Raw genomic sequence first — 21,173 nt, forward strand, 5'->3', positions numbered from 1 at the left:
GTTATGACTGACAGCCAGCTTCCGCTGCGGGATAGTGCGAGATCATAAGTGATCTCACGCTATCCCCAGGACGTACGTTTATGCCCTGTTGCGGGAAGTACCCTACTGCCAGGACGTAAACTTACGCCCTGAAGTGGGAAGGGGTTAAAGCACTACAAAATTGGGCCTAAGCGCATCTCACCAGATCAACCGAAGTAGTGAGACTCAGTGTTTGGGGCCCCCTTAGCCCACTGAAGAGTAGGCAGCCAATGGGCCCCCCTAAACATAGGGGAACATGGAGCCTGGAGCCAGTGTTCCACTGGCATCATGGTTAATCGGCCCTACACCTGAGAGTACAAATAGCTTACATCATACATGTGCCTGCAATTGACAATGGTGAAGAACATTTTGTAAGGCATGATGACTCAAGGTTGATGATGATGATTATCTGTTCAGTCGAGGCCAACTTTTGAGCTTCTTTATGGATCATCGTTCTCCATGCTTTCCTATTCTTGACTGCTTCTTTCAGGCTCAAGGTTGAGAGGTCACAAATCACAGATTTATTTGTCTTCTATGCTGCGAGACCAAGGCAACATTATTTATACAGTACGTATGTCCTCATTCCTCAATGGGGGAAGACTATGTACGCTAAGTACTGCCACTTCTTGATAGTAATACTAATAGTCCCCACACCTCTTTTGGGTGCTCTCCTTGAGGAGAGACTATACCATCCCTAGACCCACTCATAGGTGTCTTCACACCCCTTCTGGGTGCTCTCCTTGGGGAGAGACTATACTACCCCCTGACGCACTCACCCACTAGGTGTCTCCCCACACTTGTTGGGTGCTCTCCTTGAGGAGAGACTATACCATCCCTAGACCCACTCAGAGGTGTCTCCACTCCCCTTCTGGGTGCTCTCCTTGGGGAGAGACTATACTACCCCCTGACCCACAGACCCCCTAGGTGTCTCCACACACTTTTTGGGTGCTCTCCTTGAGGAGAGACTATACCATCCCTAGACCCACTCATAGGTGTCTTCACACCCCTTCTGGATGCTCTCCTTGGGGAGAGACTATACTACCCCCTGACGCACTCACCCACTAGGTGTCTCCCCACACTTGTTGGGTGCTCTCCTTGAGGAGAGACTATACCATCCCTAGACCCACTCAGAGGTGTCTCCACTCCCCTTCTGGGTGCTCTCCTTGGGGAGAGACTATACTACCCCCTGACCCACAGACCCCCTAGGTGTCTCCACACACTTTTTGGGTGCTCTCCTTGAGGAGAGACTATACCATCCCTAGACCCACTCATAGGTGTCTCAACCCCCCTTCTGGGTGCTCTCCTTGGGGAGAGACTATACTACCCCCTGACCCACTCACCCCCTAGGTGTCTCCCCACACTTTTTGGATGCTCTCCTTAAGGAGACACAGCACCCCACCTCACAGTACCCATCTTACCTCACTTATTTGAGCACCATTTCTATTTACAATATCAGAATGTACAGTTATCACCTACAGTATATACCAGACATGTGATAGCATACTGACCACTGAACTACTGACAGCCAATCTATTCCTTTTGCAATATTGTGGGACTGGGTTCTGCTTCGTAGATATACTGCTGTAGTAATTCTGGTAATAAAGCCAACCCTTCCAATGTTCGAGGAATCTCCCAACATGAATACTTATCCCCACTGTGTTTTTATGTGCCTTTGACTGTATCGCAATCTTTCATGACAAACACACACATTTTAATGATGAATGTCTTCTAATTTAATTCCGTACACAATGCTTTACAATGTCTTTCAAATGAGCCCGATATCCACATATTATCCCAGAACTAATATTCAACCCCCAGAAAGATTTCTGGATATTTATCTGGCACCATGATGCGGTATTCTTGTATTTATTTCCATTTTCTGCTTTCTCTCTGTGTACTTTCCATTCTCAAATTATTTTCGTCTTGTGACACATCCCTTGAATGCTAAGATAGTAAAGCCAATAAGATGCATACTGTCTGGCAGAAGAAGCAAAATGAAATCATTCTTGGTAAAATAATACTCCTAGTATACGCTTCGCAGACGAGTTACAATATTTTAAACTGCGTATGTACATGTAATGGTTATGCCTTTCGCAAATTAGTCAGAATTATACGGCTTATTAGAAAATCTTACATTAAAGGAGATGTCCCGCGCCGAAACGGGTTTTTTTTTTTTTAAACCCCCCCCCCGTTCGGCGCGAGACAACCCCGATGCAGGGGTTAAAAAAACCACCCGCACAGCGCTTACCTGAATCCCGGCGGTCCGGTGACTTCAATACTTACCGCTGAAGATGGCCGCCGGGATCCTCTATCTTCGTGGACCGCAGCTCTTCTGTGCGGTCCACTGCCGATTCCAGCCTCCTGATTGGCTGGAATCGGCACGTGACGGGGCGGAGCTACACGGAGCTACACGGAGCCCCATAGAGAACAGCAGAAGACCTGGACTGCGCAAGCGCGGCTAATTTGGCCATCGGAGGGCGAAAATTAGTCGGCACCATGGAGACGAGGACGCTAGCAACGGAGCAGGTAAGTAAAAAACTTTTTATAACTTCTGTATGGCTCATAATTAATGCACAATGTATATTACAAAGTGCATTATTATGGCCATACAGAAGTGTATAACCCCACTTGCTGCCTCGGGACATCTCCTTTAATGAACATCTGTTTAATAAAAAATGAATGCTGTAAAATAGCTCCTACTAGACATTCATACTGTATACATGAAAACAAGAAAAAGAACATGTGCTAAAGTTCTTCTATCTGCCACAGACACAACCGATTTGAATTTGAGCCTAGCAATTAGTGAAAAAAGGACCAGACACTGTTTAGGGATTCTACTAGAGATGAGCGAGCGTACTCGAGTGAGTATCGTCCTTACCGAGTACCTGCCTGCTCCCCCGCAAAGATTTGGGTGCCGGTGGGGGTGAGCGCTGTGGTGCGGGAGGGAGCAGGAGGGAGCGGGGGGAAAGAAAGAGAGGGAGAGATTCCCCCCCCCCCCCCCCCGTTCTCCCCCGCCGCTCCCCGCCGGCACCCGAATCTTTGCGGGCGAGCAGGCAGGTACTCGTTAAGGACGATACGGGGCGTATACTATGTCTGAGTACAGGTTTGCACTTGCCCACTGCGCAACAGGTGAATCCACCATTGGGTTCCCAGCCTCTGATCACAAGCACAAGGTCTGCAGATATTGAGTAAATCATATTCTACCAATTCCTGCTTGTTGCATTCCCCATACAGTACAGTGGAAACAGGGTTAGATGCAAATGCATGCACCTTTCTATTGAAGTATATAGAGAATATAGCAGCGAAGAATTTGTGAACAGGAATCAGGTAGCATTTGCATGTAGCTCTATAGTGGTCCACTTAAATGAATTTTACCTGTGAACGCTGGGCACCCCAGTCAGACACCGTCTGAGTACATGCACACAGGAGCTAACATACTCTTGAACCATCATAGATAAGTGCTGCCTGTGACTGTCTGTCCTACCTAATGCTGTTGCTGCAGGCTGCGACTGTCTGAAAAAACTATGCCACATCTCTGTTAGACTTGTCACCGATGGTGCTACTACTGCAGTGGCTTCCTTCTCATTTGTCATGAGACGCTGATCTGTGATTCATTACTAATGCATCCCCACTACCATAGGGAAATGCTCTGTTCAAGATACTTAATAGTCTGTCCTGATATTGCTGCATTTTGAGGTCTCTCTCCACTGCTGGAATGAGATTCATCATTTTGGCCTTGTAGCAAAGAAAAGAGTGGCCACCCAATAATGATCTGCTGTTTTGATGTGGGCTATGTGACGATCCTTCTGCAAGCACTGCAGCATAAAAGCACTCATATACTTCAAAGTGCCTAAGGGTGATGGCCCACATTCCTCGGGGTCAGGTCTAAGCATGTCCTCTAGGTGTGGTAAAGTCCTGTGCACAAAAAACCCTGCCCTGTGTGCACAAAAAGTATAGTAAAATGTGCCAATACGTGCACAAATCTACCTTATTCATAGCGCAAATACGTTGCGCTGAAGTGTGCTGAACTGCGCATACGCCTGTCTGAAGCCAACCTTATAGTCACTAATTACTTCAGAATTGTCTGTGATCCAGGAAGTTATTCTGATTGCCAGACTTGGATTTGGGAAAGAATATTTTTCCCTAAAATGAGGATAATTGGATTCTATATCATGGGTTTTTGTTTGGCCTTCTTCAGGATAAACATCGCAACTTTAACTTAGTTGAACTGGAGGGACATATGTCTTCTTTCAGTCTCCCATACCCTGTTACTATGTTATATAGGACTGATAAGATGTGCATGTAATCTAGCACACAGCTTCTAGCTAGGAGAAACTATTGTAGTCTCAGTTATTATAGGCATGTCAAGGTCATGACCTATGAGTATACTGTATGTGTATTACATGCAACCTATTTTTAATGATCTTCATATTTTATTGAATTTTACACAGTTTGTTTCCTCGCTGCTTTAAAAAAATGCTTAAATGACAAGTTGTATTTTTGTAAGCATCTATCTTGTGAAGTCAGCTCAGAATGCTGTCTTTTGACACGGCATCTTCTATACTATCGCTGTTATTTCACACCACAATATCATATTTCTTTCACATCCATGGGAGATGATTTATTTCCCATTTATCCACAAATTGTCTCTTTAATGTAATTCCTATTGATGCTGCTGGAAGGAAATGTTATATACAATGGTGTTAGCTATTTTTAGGCTACATTGTATAACAGCAATTTTAAAAATCCATCCTTATCGATCAGTTATGTGCATTTCTTAATGCACCAAATATAATCATGAATGAAGTTACCACTAACCATGGAGGAATAGTGTAAAAACGTTTCTAAATATACGGTAGTATCGAGTGTAAGGCCTTAGTCAGACGGGCGTTTTTTCGCGCGATTTGTGCATGCGCATGCGTCCGGCGATTTTTTAAAATATCGGACACATGAGCGCTTTTTATGCACTCGTCCGATAAATTATAGAACAGAAATCGCAGATCGCACCTATCTGCGATCTGCGATTCCTGTTCTCTTCTCTATATGCGCTCAATGGGGCCGGCGGCAGCAGCGCCGACCCCATTGAGAACATATAGAAGACAAATCATTCTTCTCTGCCACAGCTATAACAGCTGTGGCAGAGAGGAACGATGTTTGCCCATTGAATTCAATAGAGCCAGCAATACAGCCGGCTCCATTGAAAGCAATGGGCTGCCAGCGAGCGCAGGATGAATTGTTGGGAAGGGCTAAAAAATATAAGCCCTTCCCTGCAATTCATCCAGAAAAGTGTAAAAATAAAAAATATATATATACTCACTTGTCCTGGCAGATGGAGTTCAGTGCGGCCGGCCTGCAGTGGGTGTGAAGTGGGTGTGAGTCAGACTTGCCCCTGATTAGCCCAGCGCTGAGCCAATCAGAGGCAGATCTGACTCACACCCCCTTGCTGTATTGCCGGCTCCATTGAATTCAATGCGCTGGACAGCTCCGGCCCGTTTCTAATGAAACGCGGCTAGGAGCAGATTTTTCGGGCGATTTTTTTGGCCCCGGTCACGCGATTTGCGGATGCGCATCCATCATGCGATCCGCAAATCGCACGAAAAAACGCCTGTGTGACTAAGGCCTAACTCAGTATTGTATAAGCATAGATATTCACTTTAGACCTCTGGCACACTAGCATTTTTTTTATCCCTGTGTAGTCCATTTTTAAAAAAATGGACTACATACGAACAGCACACAGACTCATATTATTCTATAGTGTGTTATGGGAATCAAATGGTTTCCCTCTGACTTCACTGTACTGCTCCAAATTGGTTACAATGAGAAGTGCATGTATGCCAAGTAACTGACAATGACGCAATGTTCGTCAACATCAGTATGCTTCTGGTTTATTAATAACATTGAGGCACAAATATACCCCAAATGACACAGTAATAGAAATACACGCCGCCAAAGTCATGACAACTGATGATTGGCTTAGTTTGCAAGGACTGACATATGTTAACTCCTTAAAGTGTGTGCTACTACTAAAACAAGTGATTCCTAAGAAACGAAACTTGACGGGGTGAATATACTTATTAACATCACTGCTTGGCTTGAGGAATCCGAGGGGGGGGGGGAGTAATGAGCAGCTCTCGGACAGCTTTTTCTCTGGGAAGCAAGTATGGGAGTTACAGAAGCATCTTGTACATTCCAGCGTACAATATGTTAACCATTTAGATGCTGCCATTTACTAAGAAGGAAGATATACCAAAAAAAAATTATATATATATATATATATATATATATATATATATATATATATTAGAGATGAGCGAGCACCCAAATGTTTGGGTCCTCGTTATTCGGGTCAAGCTTTTCGTAAAATTCGAGAGCTCTACTTGAGTAAGGAACCCCATTGACTACGATGGGAGACTCAAGCATTTTTGTGGTCCCAAGCTTTTTTTTTCTTTTTTCCCTTGGTTCTCTCTCTTTCACACTCTCTCTCTCTCTCCCCCTGCCTGCCAGCCAAAAACTTTGCCATTGACGAGCGCTGCGTCACGGCGGGGAGGGGTCAAAATAGGCATGTCACAATGGGGAGGAGCCAAAAACTGGGGCGGGGTCGAACACGGAGTGATGCTCATTCGAGTAACGAGCACCATCGAGCATCAAGCTCGGCAGAGTACGTTCGCTCAGCTCTCATACACTCACGTGTTTGCATAGGCTGATGTGAGGAACATATGATAATATATAAAAGAATACATATATTGTTACTATAACAAGTCTAACATACAATACCGGATTGTGTGCAAAAAATAACTGCATGCACTATCCTGAGCCGTTTTTTTTTTTCTAATGATGTGTCAGGTTTTTTTTGTGGAAGTTAAACAATGCATGATATACAGGGGGAAAAAAACATGACACATGTAAAAAATACCGAGCAATGCAGCACTAGAACAGAACCTCTATGGACCCAATAAGGAGTCAGTGGGGTCTGTAATGGGATCCACTATGTAATGGAATCTGGCATAGTGCTGTGGATTTAATTAAGAACTCCCCATTAGCTGGATGCTACGTATTAGGGTGAAGTCAGATTTTTGTCATTCATCCTTGAAAAAGAGAAAATACTAAGATTATTTAATGTCATTTTATATTTTTTATGATTGCAAATCAGGGATGTCAAACTCATTTTCACCGAGGGCCACATCAGCATTATGGTTGCCTTCAAAGAGCTCATTTTCTCTGGCTTATTAGTGCCCTGTATTATGCACGTAGTACGGACAGCTCATACCCATTGATTTACATCGGTTTTTGACGTGTGTGGAAAAAACAAACCGCAGCATATTCTACTTTGGTATGTATTACTCTATGGGAGGTGCACAAATACATCCATAAATGCGCAATATGCTGCCCAATTTAGTGAAAAACATAACACATTTGAACCTCATTAGGCTAAATAGCCTTTTAAATCAGGGCAGAGGGTATCACGCGGGTGTGTTAATATGCTGAGTGAGCAAAAAGTATAGTGCTATGCACCGATATGTGCGCAAATCTACCTCAACAATCTTGTTGCGCGGAAGCGTGTGCAGTTGTGCATACAATCGTCTGAAGCCATCCTTAGGCTGACTATACATATCCCAATTTGAAGGCCTATTCTACCCTATTTCCCTGAAAATAAGACATAGCATGATTTTCCAGAATTTTTGAGGATGCAAAATGATTTTTCAGGCTTTTTGAGGATGCTTGAAATATAAGCCCTACTCCAAAATTAAGCCCTGCTAACAGTTAATAAAAAAGTCAATTTAAATAGTGTCTAGGCAGCTATACATGTAAAAAAGTTAAACCTTTTTGAACAAAAATTAATATAAGACACTGTCTTATTTTGGGGGGAAACACGGTAGTAATTGCAGTGTGTCAGTGTGTAAGGAGGAGATAGCTGGTACTACTAATATTGATCATTATGGCAAACAGATCATTCTATCTTAATATGTTTAAAGCCTTTAATTCTGGATAAACCAAGATGGCCGCACCTCTTCTCTGACTACCTGATGTACACTGTGCATTAGTATGCATCATTAGTCTAAGACACTACATACCCTACTTTGATTGGCTAGTGTTGTCCACATGAGCAGTGCTAGCCAGTCAGAGTAGCAGGTCATGTCTTAGACTACCAATGCATACTAATTCAGTGTCCATCAGGTAGTCAGAGAAGTAGAGCAGTCATCTTGGTTTGGAGGGTCCCTTCAAGTTCTTATAGTATGCGCCACCAGTGGAATCTATGAAATCTTCTGTATTCATGAGATCACTTCTAGAACCACTAACTCAGATCTCTCATAGTTTGAGTCATCCTTCAGAATACATTTTTCTTGTTAAACCAATTTCATTCTCTTTCAATAAGCCGTTTTGTAAAAACAATAGTTTTTGAACAATTTTTCAAACTTTACCAAGAATATGACCCAAAAGAAATTTCATAAAAAAATGTAAAGCCAATATCAAGTTCTAGAGCGACTCTAAGAAATGTTAAATACTCTTGGATAAAAAACAAAAAGTATTGTAGAGATGATACCTTTATTGGCTAACCAGAACCATAACAAAAAAGGAAAAATCAGCAGAGTTGTATCTTGAGGGTCCTAGGCCCCATCCTCATTTGCTACTATATGCTGTGCATAATTTTTTATTGTAATGTAGTGTAAAGTAATGTAGTGGTTAGTATAGTAAGATAGGATTGTCCAGGAGCATAATTATAGTGAACATAGATGTTGCAGTCTCATTAGGGTCCTAGAGCCTGAGAAGACCCCAAAGGTCCTCTGCACATATAAGAAGAACAGTACTATAAATCTGCCTGTTGTATGCATGTATGTTTTGGGGGAGGATTTTATAAGAATTTCACGTTATGCGGCCAGCAATGTCTACAATGTTTACACTGCATTATTACAATTCTGCTCTATTATGTGGTAGAGGGGCTTATAGATCCTCACCTTCCACTGAGGTTGCAAATTGAGCATAAATCACACCTCAACACAGTCCATACACTATTAAAGGCTATAGGTTCAGATTGTACAAGGACTAAGCTTATTAAAGTTTTTAGCTTGAATACAAGAAGATGTAGATCAAAGAAACATGCCTCAGACTTAGCTTACCCCCAAAATGTGACCCCCTCCCTCCCAGTCTATTGTCCAAGGCGTGTTTTTTAGTTCCAGGCTCAAGTTTCAGAACTGCCCATTATATCCATAGGTAAATTCCTTGTTTAGGGCTGGGCAGTTAGATAATATGGGGGCAAATACTGTGAACATTAAACAGTTCATTTTCCTGTAACTGCCCTCACTGTAAGTAAATGGGGGATATTCAGTTTGGATAAACAAAAGTCCATCTGCCCCCTCTTTGAATTCTGCACAGCCTAGGGTTAGGTGAAAAATGCAACATTTTTTTAAACTCCGATTCCTGCAATAAGTAGTTCCAAGAGTTTATAGAATAAAACAATGTTGAACCTGAGGACACCAGATATACTCAATCATGTTGCTTTTTAATTACAATTCTGGTGTTTCCTATTTTTGTTTGATCCGCTTTTATGTTTTTATTACACTCACTATTCTTTATTAATTTTTTAGGTCGGTACCCACAACAAAGCAAGGGCACATATATACCAATTCCTATCGTGGAGCAACTGGAAGTTGGAAAATGGGGAGCACAAATTACTCATAAAGATTATACCTCTGTCACTTTATCAATATTGTCGTCTCCAAGTTGCATCATAGGCAAATTCCGCATGTATATTGCTGTGTTAACTCCTCATGGAATACTAAGGACACCCCGGAAGTCTGAAACAGACACTTACATTCTCTTCAACCCATGGTGCAAAGGTAAGCAACAGGCTATCTTATATAAGCCCTAAAATGCAAGAAATTAGTCATTTTAGTTTTATAAATTTACAAATAATCAAGTTATACTTATTAATTTGAGCAATACTGTATTATTTAGAAAATACCTAGAAATATTTAAATAAAGTTATTAACATTTTCCTTCCATAAATAGAGGATGCGGTGTACATGGATGACGAACAAGAGAGAGAAGAATATGTCATGAATGATTCTGGTGTGATTTTTCATGGAGATGTAAGCAATATAAAGAAACGAAGCTGGGGGTATGGACAGGTGAGAATATTATAATATTGTGGGGGTGGGGGGGGGGGGGCTCGCATATGCATGAAGAACGTAACTCTTAGGGTTTGTCTGGTTAAACACATTCTAGAATATATAAAATAATTATAAAGGTATCCGCGCCAAGACAGCAATGACCCCGGTGCTTCTACCTAGTCATTAACACGTGAAAAACTGATCCCAACTGAAAAGAATCTGTTACACCAGCAATTCAGTGTGCAAACAGGTGAAAGAAGAGAGTAATAATCAACAGTAACACCGCTAGTCCAAAGTTTTGGAGAATATAATAAATGCCACATCCAATATGCATAAGCATCCATTCTAACAGCGCCAGAGTAGTGTAAAAGCATAAAAAGGTCCTCCAAGCTGGTAAAATAATAATAAAAGCAATTATAACCAAACTAAAGGGAAGAGGTGACATTCATAGCAATAGTATCAATATATATATTATATGACCAGTGAAAACCATGTGGGACGCGCTGTTTATATGAGCGAGGGTGGCCAGCACCAGGTAAAACTCTCCCGTTCTAAGGATAGATAGAAGGGCTACCTGAGCTGATTAATAGAAGTCAGCAGGAACAATATTGTGAGAGGCGCCCTGGCCGGTAGCGTCTAACTCACGAGTCCGCCATACAGAGACCGGTGACGTCACACAGCAGCTACAGAAGCCACTGAAGCCCAAACCAACGCGTTTCATAACTAACGTGTCTCTTCTTCAGGGATAGGCAACATGGGGATCCAATGTGGTTCTATATACAGAGCAGTAGGTGTGTCACAAGAAAGACCCCTCCCCATTCCAATTAGTGCAATTAACCCTTGCATCTTAATGAAGTCCAGCCATAGCAACACGCCATACAAAAAGTGAATAAATAAGAGAAAAAAGATATGAAATAGTTGAATCTACTTACAAATCTATAAATGTCTAGCACATTAAGAAATTACACATTATAATACTAAAAAATCTATAGTAAAAAAAGACAATAAAAGTACCTTTTAATCAAAAATCACTTGTTAAGAGCAAATAATTTAATACCCCAATTTAACTCTCTTGGGGCCAACATATCCAAGTTAAAGATCCATTTGGATTCCACCCTGTGATATACTTTGGATTACACTGTGAATTGACCATTAAAGCTGGCAGTAGACCAGTTTTCTGAGTCCATTGTGTTGGAGTGGCTTCATATGTGTGTGTCCACCATCAAGCTGACTGACCCCCAAGTTGTCATAGTGATTACATAATAATGCCAAAAATAAATATTGCGAAACCTGGCATAGGCTTAAGCCCCATTTGCACGCAAAGATGATCACTCAAAAGATAGGGAGAATGACAGTTTGAGCGATCATTTTCCATAAGCTGCTAATGGGCACTAATGCCCATTAGCAGCTTATTAGCTTCATTTGCACGTAAATAAGTTTCCTTCCCTGTATGCAGAGAACAGGAGGTTGTCTGTTCTCTGCATACAGCTCCTTTGTTCTGCCATGGGACTGCAGCTGAATACAATGTTATCAGCGCTCACGTGGAGAATCACAGCGTGTGGTTGCTGCTATCAGTTGCACAGGCGAACGATGAATTTTAAACTCAATATAAAATAATCGTTTGGCCGAAAAAGCAAACAATTGTAGTAATTACACGCAATGATTATCGCCCAAGAGATATCGTTTGAGCGAATTTTGAGCGATAAGCATTCATATAACTCCGGGTTTCTAATTTTTCGGTCTACAAGGTTACATTCCTCCTAGTGTTTTTTGAGTCTCTATATTGTTATCTGTTTTGTATTCCATTGTTCTGATAATTATAGGGGAAAGCTTGTCTCTTCATCAAACAAATACTTTTCCTTGTTTTCCTTGCTTAAAATTATTTTTAACCCATCATCACATCTGAAATTTTCTGTTGCTATTAACCCCTTAGAGACCAGACTATTTTGTGCCTTAAGAACCAAGAAATTTTCATCCTGACATTGCAAGAGCCAAAACTCATTGATATTTTAGGACAAGTTGTACTTTTTAGTGGCACCACTCTGGGATACATATAATGTGTTGTATAACTTTATTACATTTTTTGGGGGAAGATATAGAAAAAACATCCAGGAAGTTCCGCCATTGTTTTGGGGTTTTGTTTCTACAGCATTAAACATTCGATAAAAATAACTTGACAATTTCCTTATCCGGATCGGCACGATTACTGTGATGCCAAACTTATTTTTTACTACTTGTGCACAATAAAAAACACATTTAAAAAAAAAAAAACAACTATTGAATCTGCATTGCTGTGTTCTAAGAACCATAGCATTTTTATTTTTCTGGTAACGGAGCTCTGCGAGGTGTTGCTTTTTGCATGAAGAGGTGGTGTCGCTTTTATTGGTACCAGTTTGAGGTACATGTTACTTTTGGATGGCTTTTTATTGCATTTTTGGGAGGCAAACAAAAGAAAAATAACAATGCTGGCATTACTTTAACCCTTTTGCAATCCACTGTCTGACGTCTGAAGACATTATGATTTATGACTGTACAACTCCGATGTTGGAAGCCATCCGTCAGGGTTCTCTTACTGTATATTGCTAGCCTCTCTGCTGTCGGAGCCTATCCAACATGTCATCTCATACAGTACTGACTTCAGCCAGCAGATAGCGCCGTTGTATAATGGCAGAAAAAGAGTAAGCCCCCTAGCAAAAAACCAGGATACAAGTTGGATTGGAAAGGGTTAACTATATTTAAGACGTTCACCGTGCGAGATAAATAAAAAAATATTTTCATTGTCTGGGTCGTTACGTAATACATAAAAAAAAATGGTATTTTATCCATAAAAAAAAAGTGCATATTTTTTTAACTGTATTTTTTTTTCTTTAGATTAAACTTTTTTTGACATTATTTTTTAGTCCCTAAAGAGGACTTGAAGATGCGATTGTTCGATAGCTAGAATAGTACATAGCATCACTAATGTAGTGCATTCGATTAAGCCAATGACAGCAGCCTAGTAAACTACCTAGAAGGCGGGTCTTAATAGGCTGAGTTACATGGCAAACATAGAGGCCTATATCAGGCTTCCACAGGAACCCATTGGTACTTTGGAATCGCATTTCAAGGTGCCGATGGGTGACAGAAGGTGCCCCCTCCCTGTGTCATCTGCTTACATGCTGGAGTTGCTATTGATTGTGGCATGTAAGAGATTAAACTACCTGGATCTGAGGTTTCTCTGCTGCTGCTGGCTGTTAGAGCAGGAGCCTGGCTGTCAGTAGTCAGCAAATCCTCCACCTTAAAAAGGATGACTGTACCGGTTTAAAGCCCATTAGTGCGGTTAGTAAAAAGGTGCATTCCTGTTGAGCAGGGAAGTTAGTGGCTGCGGTCTAGGCACACATCGGCCCACTAGGGTACATTCGATAGGAATTCAATTAATTTATTAATATAGTTTTGGAGTGTGGGAATAAACCAGAGTACCCAGGGGAAACTCAAGCCAACATGGGGAGAACATGCAAACACTATGTAGATGTAGGCCTTGGTCAGATGCAATGCCAGGACCGCACCACAGCAAGGCAACAATCCTGGGCACTGAGGCGCCATGCAGAATCATAAGTTAGCGCAAAGGATCTTACAGTTTGTTGAAGGCATTCAGTTCCAAAGTGAAGACGATTATCACAGATTATATTCCTAACATTGTTACTGTAATTCACATATCTTGCAGCTTTTACCAACCACTTCCTTTCTTGTAATTACAGTTTGATGAGCAGATACTTGATGCTTGCCTGTTTCTAATGGACAAAGCTCAACTTGATCTTTCCGGCAGAGGAAATCCTATAAAGATCAGTCGTATTGGATCCGCAGTGGTACGTGCATTCATTTATTTATTTCCAAGGTTCAGCCTGTGACACAGAAGGAGTTAATAATCTTGGACTCTACATACTGTAACACCGCATATGAGATTTATAGCATTATATGCACTGTACGCAATGCTCATCATATAGGAAGTACATCCAGATAGCTTAGGACTCGCTTTTTAGAGAATTTAGCAGATATTTCACATCTGAATAATTTCAATGAGTTCATGCTGCCCTAGGGACTCTTAGTACTCACGCCCCCTATTGGTGAGTCAGCTTAAAGGTGCTGCCCAAGCATTTAGATAGTTGTGGACTCAATTCTTGTTAGGCCATCAGCTATCCCTCCTGACTCCCCCATACACATCCACACTTGGCTAAGCGTGCATAGGTTCTTGGGGAGAGGGAAATAAGCTACACCAAAGCACTTCTAGCAGAGGCTTCGCTCCCACAGTTACATGCATACGGCAGCATAACCAATCTTACTGAAGAAGTATGGTAACAGAACAAAGCACAGATACAATACAAGAACCAAGCATACTATATACCAGTAGTGGCGAACCTATGGCACGCATACCAGAGGTGGCACGCAGTACCCTGCCCTGCTGGTGCGCACCACCGCTGGTCGCTCACCACGTTAGTAGTGAATACCGGCAGGGGCTGCGGCTCTCCTGCCCTTATTCACTCATTGCGCTGCTACAGCGCAGATCCCGGCACACACTATGATGTCAGTGTGCAGCCGGGATCCGCTTCCCCCTCCTCTGACGTCTCCTCTTAGGTTCCGTGAGAGCAGGGGGAGGAGGCGTCCGGCAACACACTGACGGCACAGTGTTCACCTGCGATCAGAGCTGCTAGTGGCACGCCGGGCAGTGGAACAGCGGACCTTCCACAAGGAGGAGGGGGGCATTGTCACTGCTGGGGGTCGTTGTGCGGGGCACAATTACTACTGGGGGCCGCTGTGGAATGTCACTATTATACTGGAAGCCGCTGGGGGGGTGGACACTATTATACTTGGGGCCGCTGTAGGGGGTCACTATAACCACGGGGGCCACTGTGGGATGTCACTATTACCACGGGGGCTGCTCTGGAGGATGTCACCACTCTGGGGGATGTCACTATTACCACTGGGGTATGTTTACATGTGGTGGAAAAGGACAGGGCCGCTTCAAAATAGACCAGGTGCAGATTTTGACTGCTTTTTGGATGCGGAAATGCTGCAGAATTTGCAACAGAAATTTCTGCTGAGGACATTCTGCAGCATTTACACATCCAAAAAGCAGTCAAAATCTGCACCCGGTCTATTCTGAAGCGGCCCTTTCCTTTTTAGAATGATCGGGGTAAAATCATACATTGTGATAAGCCCCGCCTCCTGACGTGTTGGCACTTTGCGGTAAATAAGTGGGTTTTGGGTTGCAGTTTGGGCACTCTGTGTCTAAAAGGTTCGCCCTCACTGCTATATACATGCAATAGCAACACCAAGCTTACTAAATCAAAACAATACCAGAACCAGTTTTACTACATAGATACAATTCTAGAACTGAGATTACTACATAGATACAGTACCAGAACTGAACTTACTATATAGATCCAGTACCATAACTGGTCGTGCTACATAGATGCAGTACCAGAACCAAAACTTATGTTTGCCATTGTCAGTAAAATATATATTCACCATCATTGTAAAACAAAAAAAAGTATGGATCCATCAAAGACAGCGTCTTGTTCAGGCACTGGATTGGAGTCTCAGGTGGTAGCCAGCATGGGCGGGAAATGTAGGCAGGCAAGCCGGGGGTTGGTACAAGGAGAGGGATATGCAGTACAGATGATTTCAGCAGAGACGTAGTCAGTAAAACAAGCCAGCGGTCGGTACACAGAGAGAAATCTTCTTTAGAGGGAGCAGGTACAAGGAGGGAGGGACAGGGACAAGTTAATATAGGGAGACTAATTAGGGAAAACACAGGGAGCCAGTCAGAGAAACACAGGAGCATGGAACTAGGACAAGTGTAAAGCCCCAAATGAAATTACTGTAGGTATGGGTGGAGGCCTAAACTTTGTCATGGTGACACCACACTCTAGTTGGACACTTGCATGATGATGACACAGAAATAACGGAGACAAGTCCAGTTTAGTTTAGTAATCTGAGAGTGAGCAGATTTACTAACTTTGGTATTTTGCAACAATGAGTTAACTTTACAATTCTCTGAAGACGTATTTAGAGTAGTAATAATAATAATTAATAATATTTATTTGCATAGCGCCAACTTATTCCACAGCGCTTTCAGGCATGGATAAATGCAAAGCAATACAACAATTACAATGTGAGGTACATTGGGTTAGACACAAATAGGTTGGGGGTGGTACAGGAGGTTCAAGGGGTGGGGAACACAGGCAATAGGAAATTTAATGTGCAGATCAATTATTAGAAGGCAAACAGGGTAGGGCACCATAGGGAGGGGCGAGGGACTAGGTCAGGAGATTTGGTATGCTTCCCTGAAGAGGTGCGTTTTTAAGGCACGTCTGAAATTCCATGCATCGGGAATTGTCCGGATGCCTTGGGGTAGAGCGTTCCAGAGGATGGGTGCTGCTCTGGTGAAGTCCTGTAGGCGAGCATGTGAGGTTCGTATTACAGGGGTGTTTAGTCTGAATGTGTTAGCGGATCGGAGTGAGCGGGCTGGGTGGTGTACTGACAGGAGGGAGGCAATGTATGCTGGCGCAGCGCCATGCAGAGCTTTGTGAGTGAGGTAGAGGAGATTAAATTTAGTTCTGCAGTGGATGGGCAGCCAATGCAGCGACTGGCATAGTGCAGAGGCGTCTGAATAACGACTGGATAGAAAAATGAGTCTAGCTGCTGCATTTAGTATGAATTGGAGTGGAGCAAGTCTAGTACAGGGGAAGCCGATGAGTAGCGAGTCGCAGTAGTCAAGCCGGGAGTGGATGAGGGCGACCATGAGTGTCTTTAGCGTGTCTGTGGTTAGGAACGGACGTATTTTAGCAATATTTCTGAGGTGCATGTGGCATGTTTGGGACAGAAATTGGATATGGGGGGTAAAAGAGAGGTCAAAGTCCAGTGTGACTCCAAGGCATCGGGAATGCCGTCTGGGGGTTATGATGTGCCAGGCACTGGAATGGAGATGTTGAGGGGGGGGGGGGGGGGGGTCGGTTAGAAGGTGGAAAGACCAGAAGGTCAGTTTTAGAGAGGTTTAGTTTGAGAAAAAGGGAGGACATAGAGACCACGGACAGACAGTCGGTGATACTTTGGAGGAATGGTCCGGAGATCTCATGAGAGGAGGTGTATAGTTGGGTGTCGTCAGCGTAGAGATGGTATTGGAGGCCAAATTTGTGGATGGTTTGTCCAATTGGGGCAGTATAGATAAAGAAGAGAAGGGGACCAAGGACCAAGCCCTGGGGTACTCCAACAGCGAGAGGAAGTGGAGCGGAGATAGAACCAGCAAAGGAAACACTGAAAGAGCGGTCAGAGAGGTAGGAAGAGAACCAGGAGAGAGCAGTGTCCTTTAGACCAATAGAGCAGAGCATAGTGAGAAGGAGTTTATGGTCAACAGTGTCAAATGCAGCAGACAGGTCAAGAAGGATTAGTAGGGAGCAGTCACCTCTCGACTTTGCAGTCATCAGGTCATTTGTTACTTTTGTAAGGGCAGTTTCGGTTGAGTGTAGAGAGCGGAAACCAGACTGGAAGGGGTCGAGGAGTGAGTTGTCAGAGAGAAAGCGTGTAAGGCGGGAGTAGACCAGGCCTTTCAGTAATTTGGAGATGAAGGGGAGGTTTGAGACGGGTCGGTAGTTGGCAGCATCAGTTGGGTCCAGGGTTGTTTTTTTAAGCAGAGGGGATATGATGGAGTGTTTAAATGAGGAGGAAAAGTGCCAGAGGTTACGGAGAGGTTGCAGATTGTGGTGGGGTGAGTAATGAGAGCTGGGGAAAGGGACCGGAGGAGGTGAGAGGGGAGAGTGTCACTAGCGCGGGTGGTGGGGCGGGCAGCGGAAAGGAGCCTGGAGACTTCTTCCTCTGCTGTTGGTTCTAATGTAGATAATGAGTAGGTGCTGGATGCAGTGCTGATGAAACTGGGATCGGGGCTAACCATGCAGTTTTCAGGGATTTCTTTTTGAATGTTGTCGATTTTTTTCTTTGAAATGGGCAGCTAGTTCTCCAGCAGTCGGGTCTGTCGCAATGGCCTGTTCTTTGGGGCTGAGGAGGGAGTGAAAGGTCTCAAAGAGTTGTTTGGAGTTGTGGGATAGTGAGGAGACAAGGGAGGTGAAATAAACTTGTTTGGCATGGTGAAAGGCTAGGTTATAAGTTTTAAGCATGAATTTGAAGTGGAGGAAGTCTGCTGGCAGCTTTGACTTTCTCCACAGCCGCTTGGCGCACCTAGAGCACCGCTGGATGAAGCACGTTTAGGACGTGAGCGAAGGTTGCCGTGGTCTGCGTTTGACGGCTGGAGTCATGGGTGGTGCCGCTTCATCCAGGGTGAGGGTGGTGTGGTAGTATTTGGCTGCCAGGTTAGGGCAGGGGAGGAGAGAGATAGGGGAAAGGGAGGACTGAAATAGTTTCGGCAAACTGTTTAGTGCGGACGGACTGGAGGTTCCTAGAGGTGCGATAGGTAGGAGGGTCAGGGGAGATGCTAGGGTGCCTGATGGAGAAAGAGAAGGTTGTGATCTCAGAGTGGAAGGGGGGAGTTAGTAAAGTGAGAGGCAGAGCAGAGACGGAGGAAAACTAAATCGAGAGTGTTACCATCTCTTTGAGTGGGGGAGTCAGAGATGAGTGATAAGCCAAGGGAGGAGGTAAGTGTTAAAAGCCGAGAGGCAGATGAGGAGCTGGGGTCATTAGTAGGGATATTGAAATCACCAAGGATGAGGGTTGGGATTTGACAGGATAGGAAGTGGGGGAGCCAGGCAGCGAAGTGGTCTAGGAACAGACGGGTGGGACCTGGGGGGCGGTAAATAACTGAGACACGCAGGGGCAGTGGGCGGAAGAGTCGCAGGGTGTGGACTTCGAAGGGGTGGAAGGTAAGCGAGGGAGCTGAGGGAATGACCTGGAAGGTACAGTTTGGGGAGAGGATGATGCCTACTCCTCCGCCGCGTCTGTCATCTGATCTGGGGGTGTGGGAGAACTGCAGGCCATCATAGGACAATGCAGCGGGGGAGGTAGAATTGGACTGCTGTATCCAGGTTTCCGTGAGGGCCAGCAGGTTCAAGTGTTTACTGGTGAAGAGGTCATGGATAGTTGGGAGTTTGTTACATGCAGATTGAGAGTTCCATAGGGCGCATTTGAATGGGGCAGGGGGGCACTTTGGTAGAGAACAGTACGGGGTGGGCCTGGGTTGGGGGATATGTCCCCTGCGGCTAGGAGTAGCAGGGTAGCAAGGGTGAGCGCATGGTTAGGGGATTTGTGTGGGTGGCTGAGGTGTTTCTTTGCGGTATGGGGGGGTTGGAGGCGTCTTAGGAAGTTAAAAAGTGCATGGGAGCCATATAGAGATGAGCGAGCACCAAAATGCTTGAGTGCTCGTTACTCGAGTCGAACTTTCAGTGATGCTCGAGAGTTCGTTTCGAATAACGAACCCCATTGAAGTCAATGGGCGACTCGAGCATTTTTGTATATGACTGCTGCTCCGCTAAGGTTTTGATTTGTGAAAATCTTAGCAAATCACCAAAGTCATGTAAACAACACAGAAATGGATAGGGCAGGCGAGGAGCAACATGCACGGCTGCATTTCGGGCTCCGAGGTCTCATTCTTAAGCCACAATAGTGGCAAGAGTGAGACGCCCCCCCCCCCCCACTGTCAGCATAACGATCGTTCTCCTCTGCCACAGCTGTAACAGCTGTGGCAGAGAAGAACGATGTTAGCCCATTGAATTCAATGGAGCCGGCAATACAGCGAGCGCGGGATGAATTTTCGGGAAGGGCTTAAAAATATAAGCCCTTACCTGAAAATCATCCTAAAATGTGTAAAAAAAAAATAAAAAAATTATGTCAGCATTAAGATCGTTCTCCTCTGCCACAGCTGTAACAGATGTGGAAGAGAAGAACGATGTCAGCCCTTTGAATTCAATGGAGCCGGCAATACAGCCGGCTCCATTGAAAGCAAAGGGCTGCCGACGAGCGCAGGATGAATTTTCGGGAAGGGCTTAAAAATATAAGCCCTTACCTGAAAAAGAAAGATTTTAGTGTAAAAAAGAATTAAAATGCAGGCATTCTCTTCAATGGAGCCGCTGCTGCTGCCGGCGACTCCATTGAAGACAATGGTCCGCTGGCACACCTGAATTATTTTTCAGGGAAGGGCTTTACATATAAGCCATTCCCTGGAAATGAATTAAAAGTGATTTAAAAAACAAAAAAAATAGATACTCACCTCCCTTCAGCTGCCGGGGCACAGCCGCGTCTTCTCCTGCTGTCCCCTGCACTGTGGTGCTGAACTGCTGTCATTCAGCTGAGAGCTGCACTGAGCCAATCAGAGGCAGCATTCACTCACCCATTCATGAATTCATGAATGGGTGTGAGTGAGATCTGCCTCTGATTGGTCAGGCTGTGACCAATCAGAGGCAGCTCATTCAGCAGGCGGGGATTTTAAATCCCCGGCTGCTGAATACTACTCACAGCTGTTCAGAGCAGTTCAGGAGAACTGCCAGCTGGCCGCAGCTGAACTCCGTCTGCCGGGACTAGGTGAGTATTTTTTTTTTTTTTCATTTTTACACATTTCGGGATGAATTGCAGGGAAGGGCTTATATATTTAAGCCCTTCCCGAAAATTCATTGTGCGATCGCCGGCAGCCCATTGCTTTCAATGGAGCCGGCTGTATTGCCGGCTCCATTGAATTCAATGGTCAGTGCTCGTTTAATCGAGACGAGCACCACGTGGTGCTCGTCTCGTGTATCGAGCATCTCGAGCACCCTAATACTCGAACGAGCATCAAGCTCAGACGAGTATGCTCGCTCATCTCTAGAGCCATACATGGGTGAGGAGAGGAGGGAGGGGCTGAAGTGGATGGAGTGTGTTGGGCCTGGGCGTTGGAAGAAAGTGTTAAGGCTTGAAAAGAGGATAGTGATGGAGATCAGTGCAAAGAGGAGAGTATTTTCCTCCAGACTATGGACAGTTGTGCATGTTACCTGTCTCCTGCTCTGTCTAACTGTGCTGTATAACTGCATCATTCGACAGGATAAGACACTTGTTTCTGGACACTTAGTGCTGGACACATCAGGTGAGGCA

General features: G+C 44.1%; 1 protein-coding gene across 1 annotated transcript in view; it reads left to right on the plus strand.

The window, feature by feature from the left end:
* The window catches only part of F13A1 (coagulation factor XIII A chain), a 202,642-nt gene that overhangs the window by 30,664 nt on the left and 150,805 nt on the right, over window positions 1-21,173 (plus strand). Inside the window, exons 4-6 of the mRNA XM_066579300.1 lie at window positions 9,603-9,854; window positions 10,027-10,145; window positions 13,865-13,972. Coding sequence (XP_066435397.1) covers window positions 9,603-9,854; window positions 10,027-10,145; window positions 13,865-13,972 — 479 coding nt within the window. The remainder of the gene's footprint in view (window positions 1-9,602; window positions 9,855-10,026; window positions 10,146-13,864; window positions 13,973-21,173) is intronic.

Source organism: Eleutherodactylus coqui, chromosome 9 (genome assembly GCF_035609145.1).
Source record: "Eleutherodactylus coqui strain aEleCoq1 chromosome 9, aEleCoq1.hap1, whole genome shotgun sequence".
Taxonomy (NCBI): domain Eukaryota; kingdom Metazoa; phylum Chordata; class Amphibia; order Anura; family Eleutherodactylidae; genus Eleutherodactylus; species Eleutherodactylus coqui.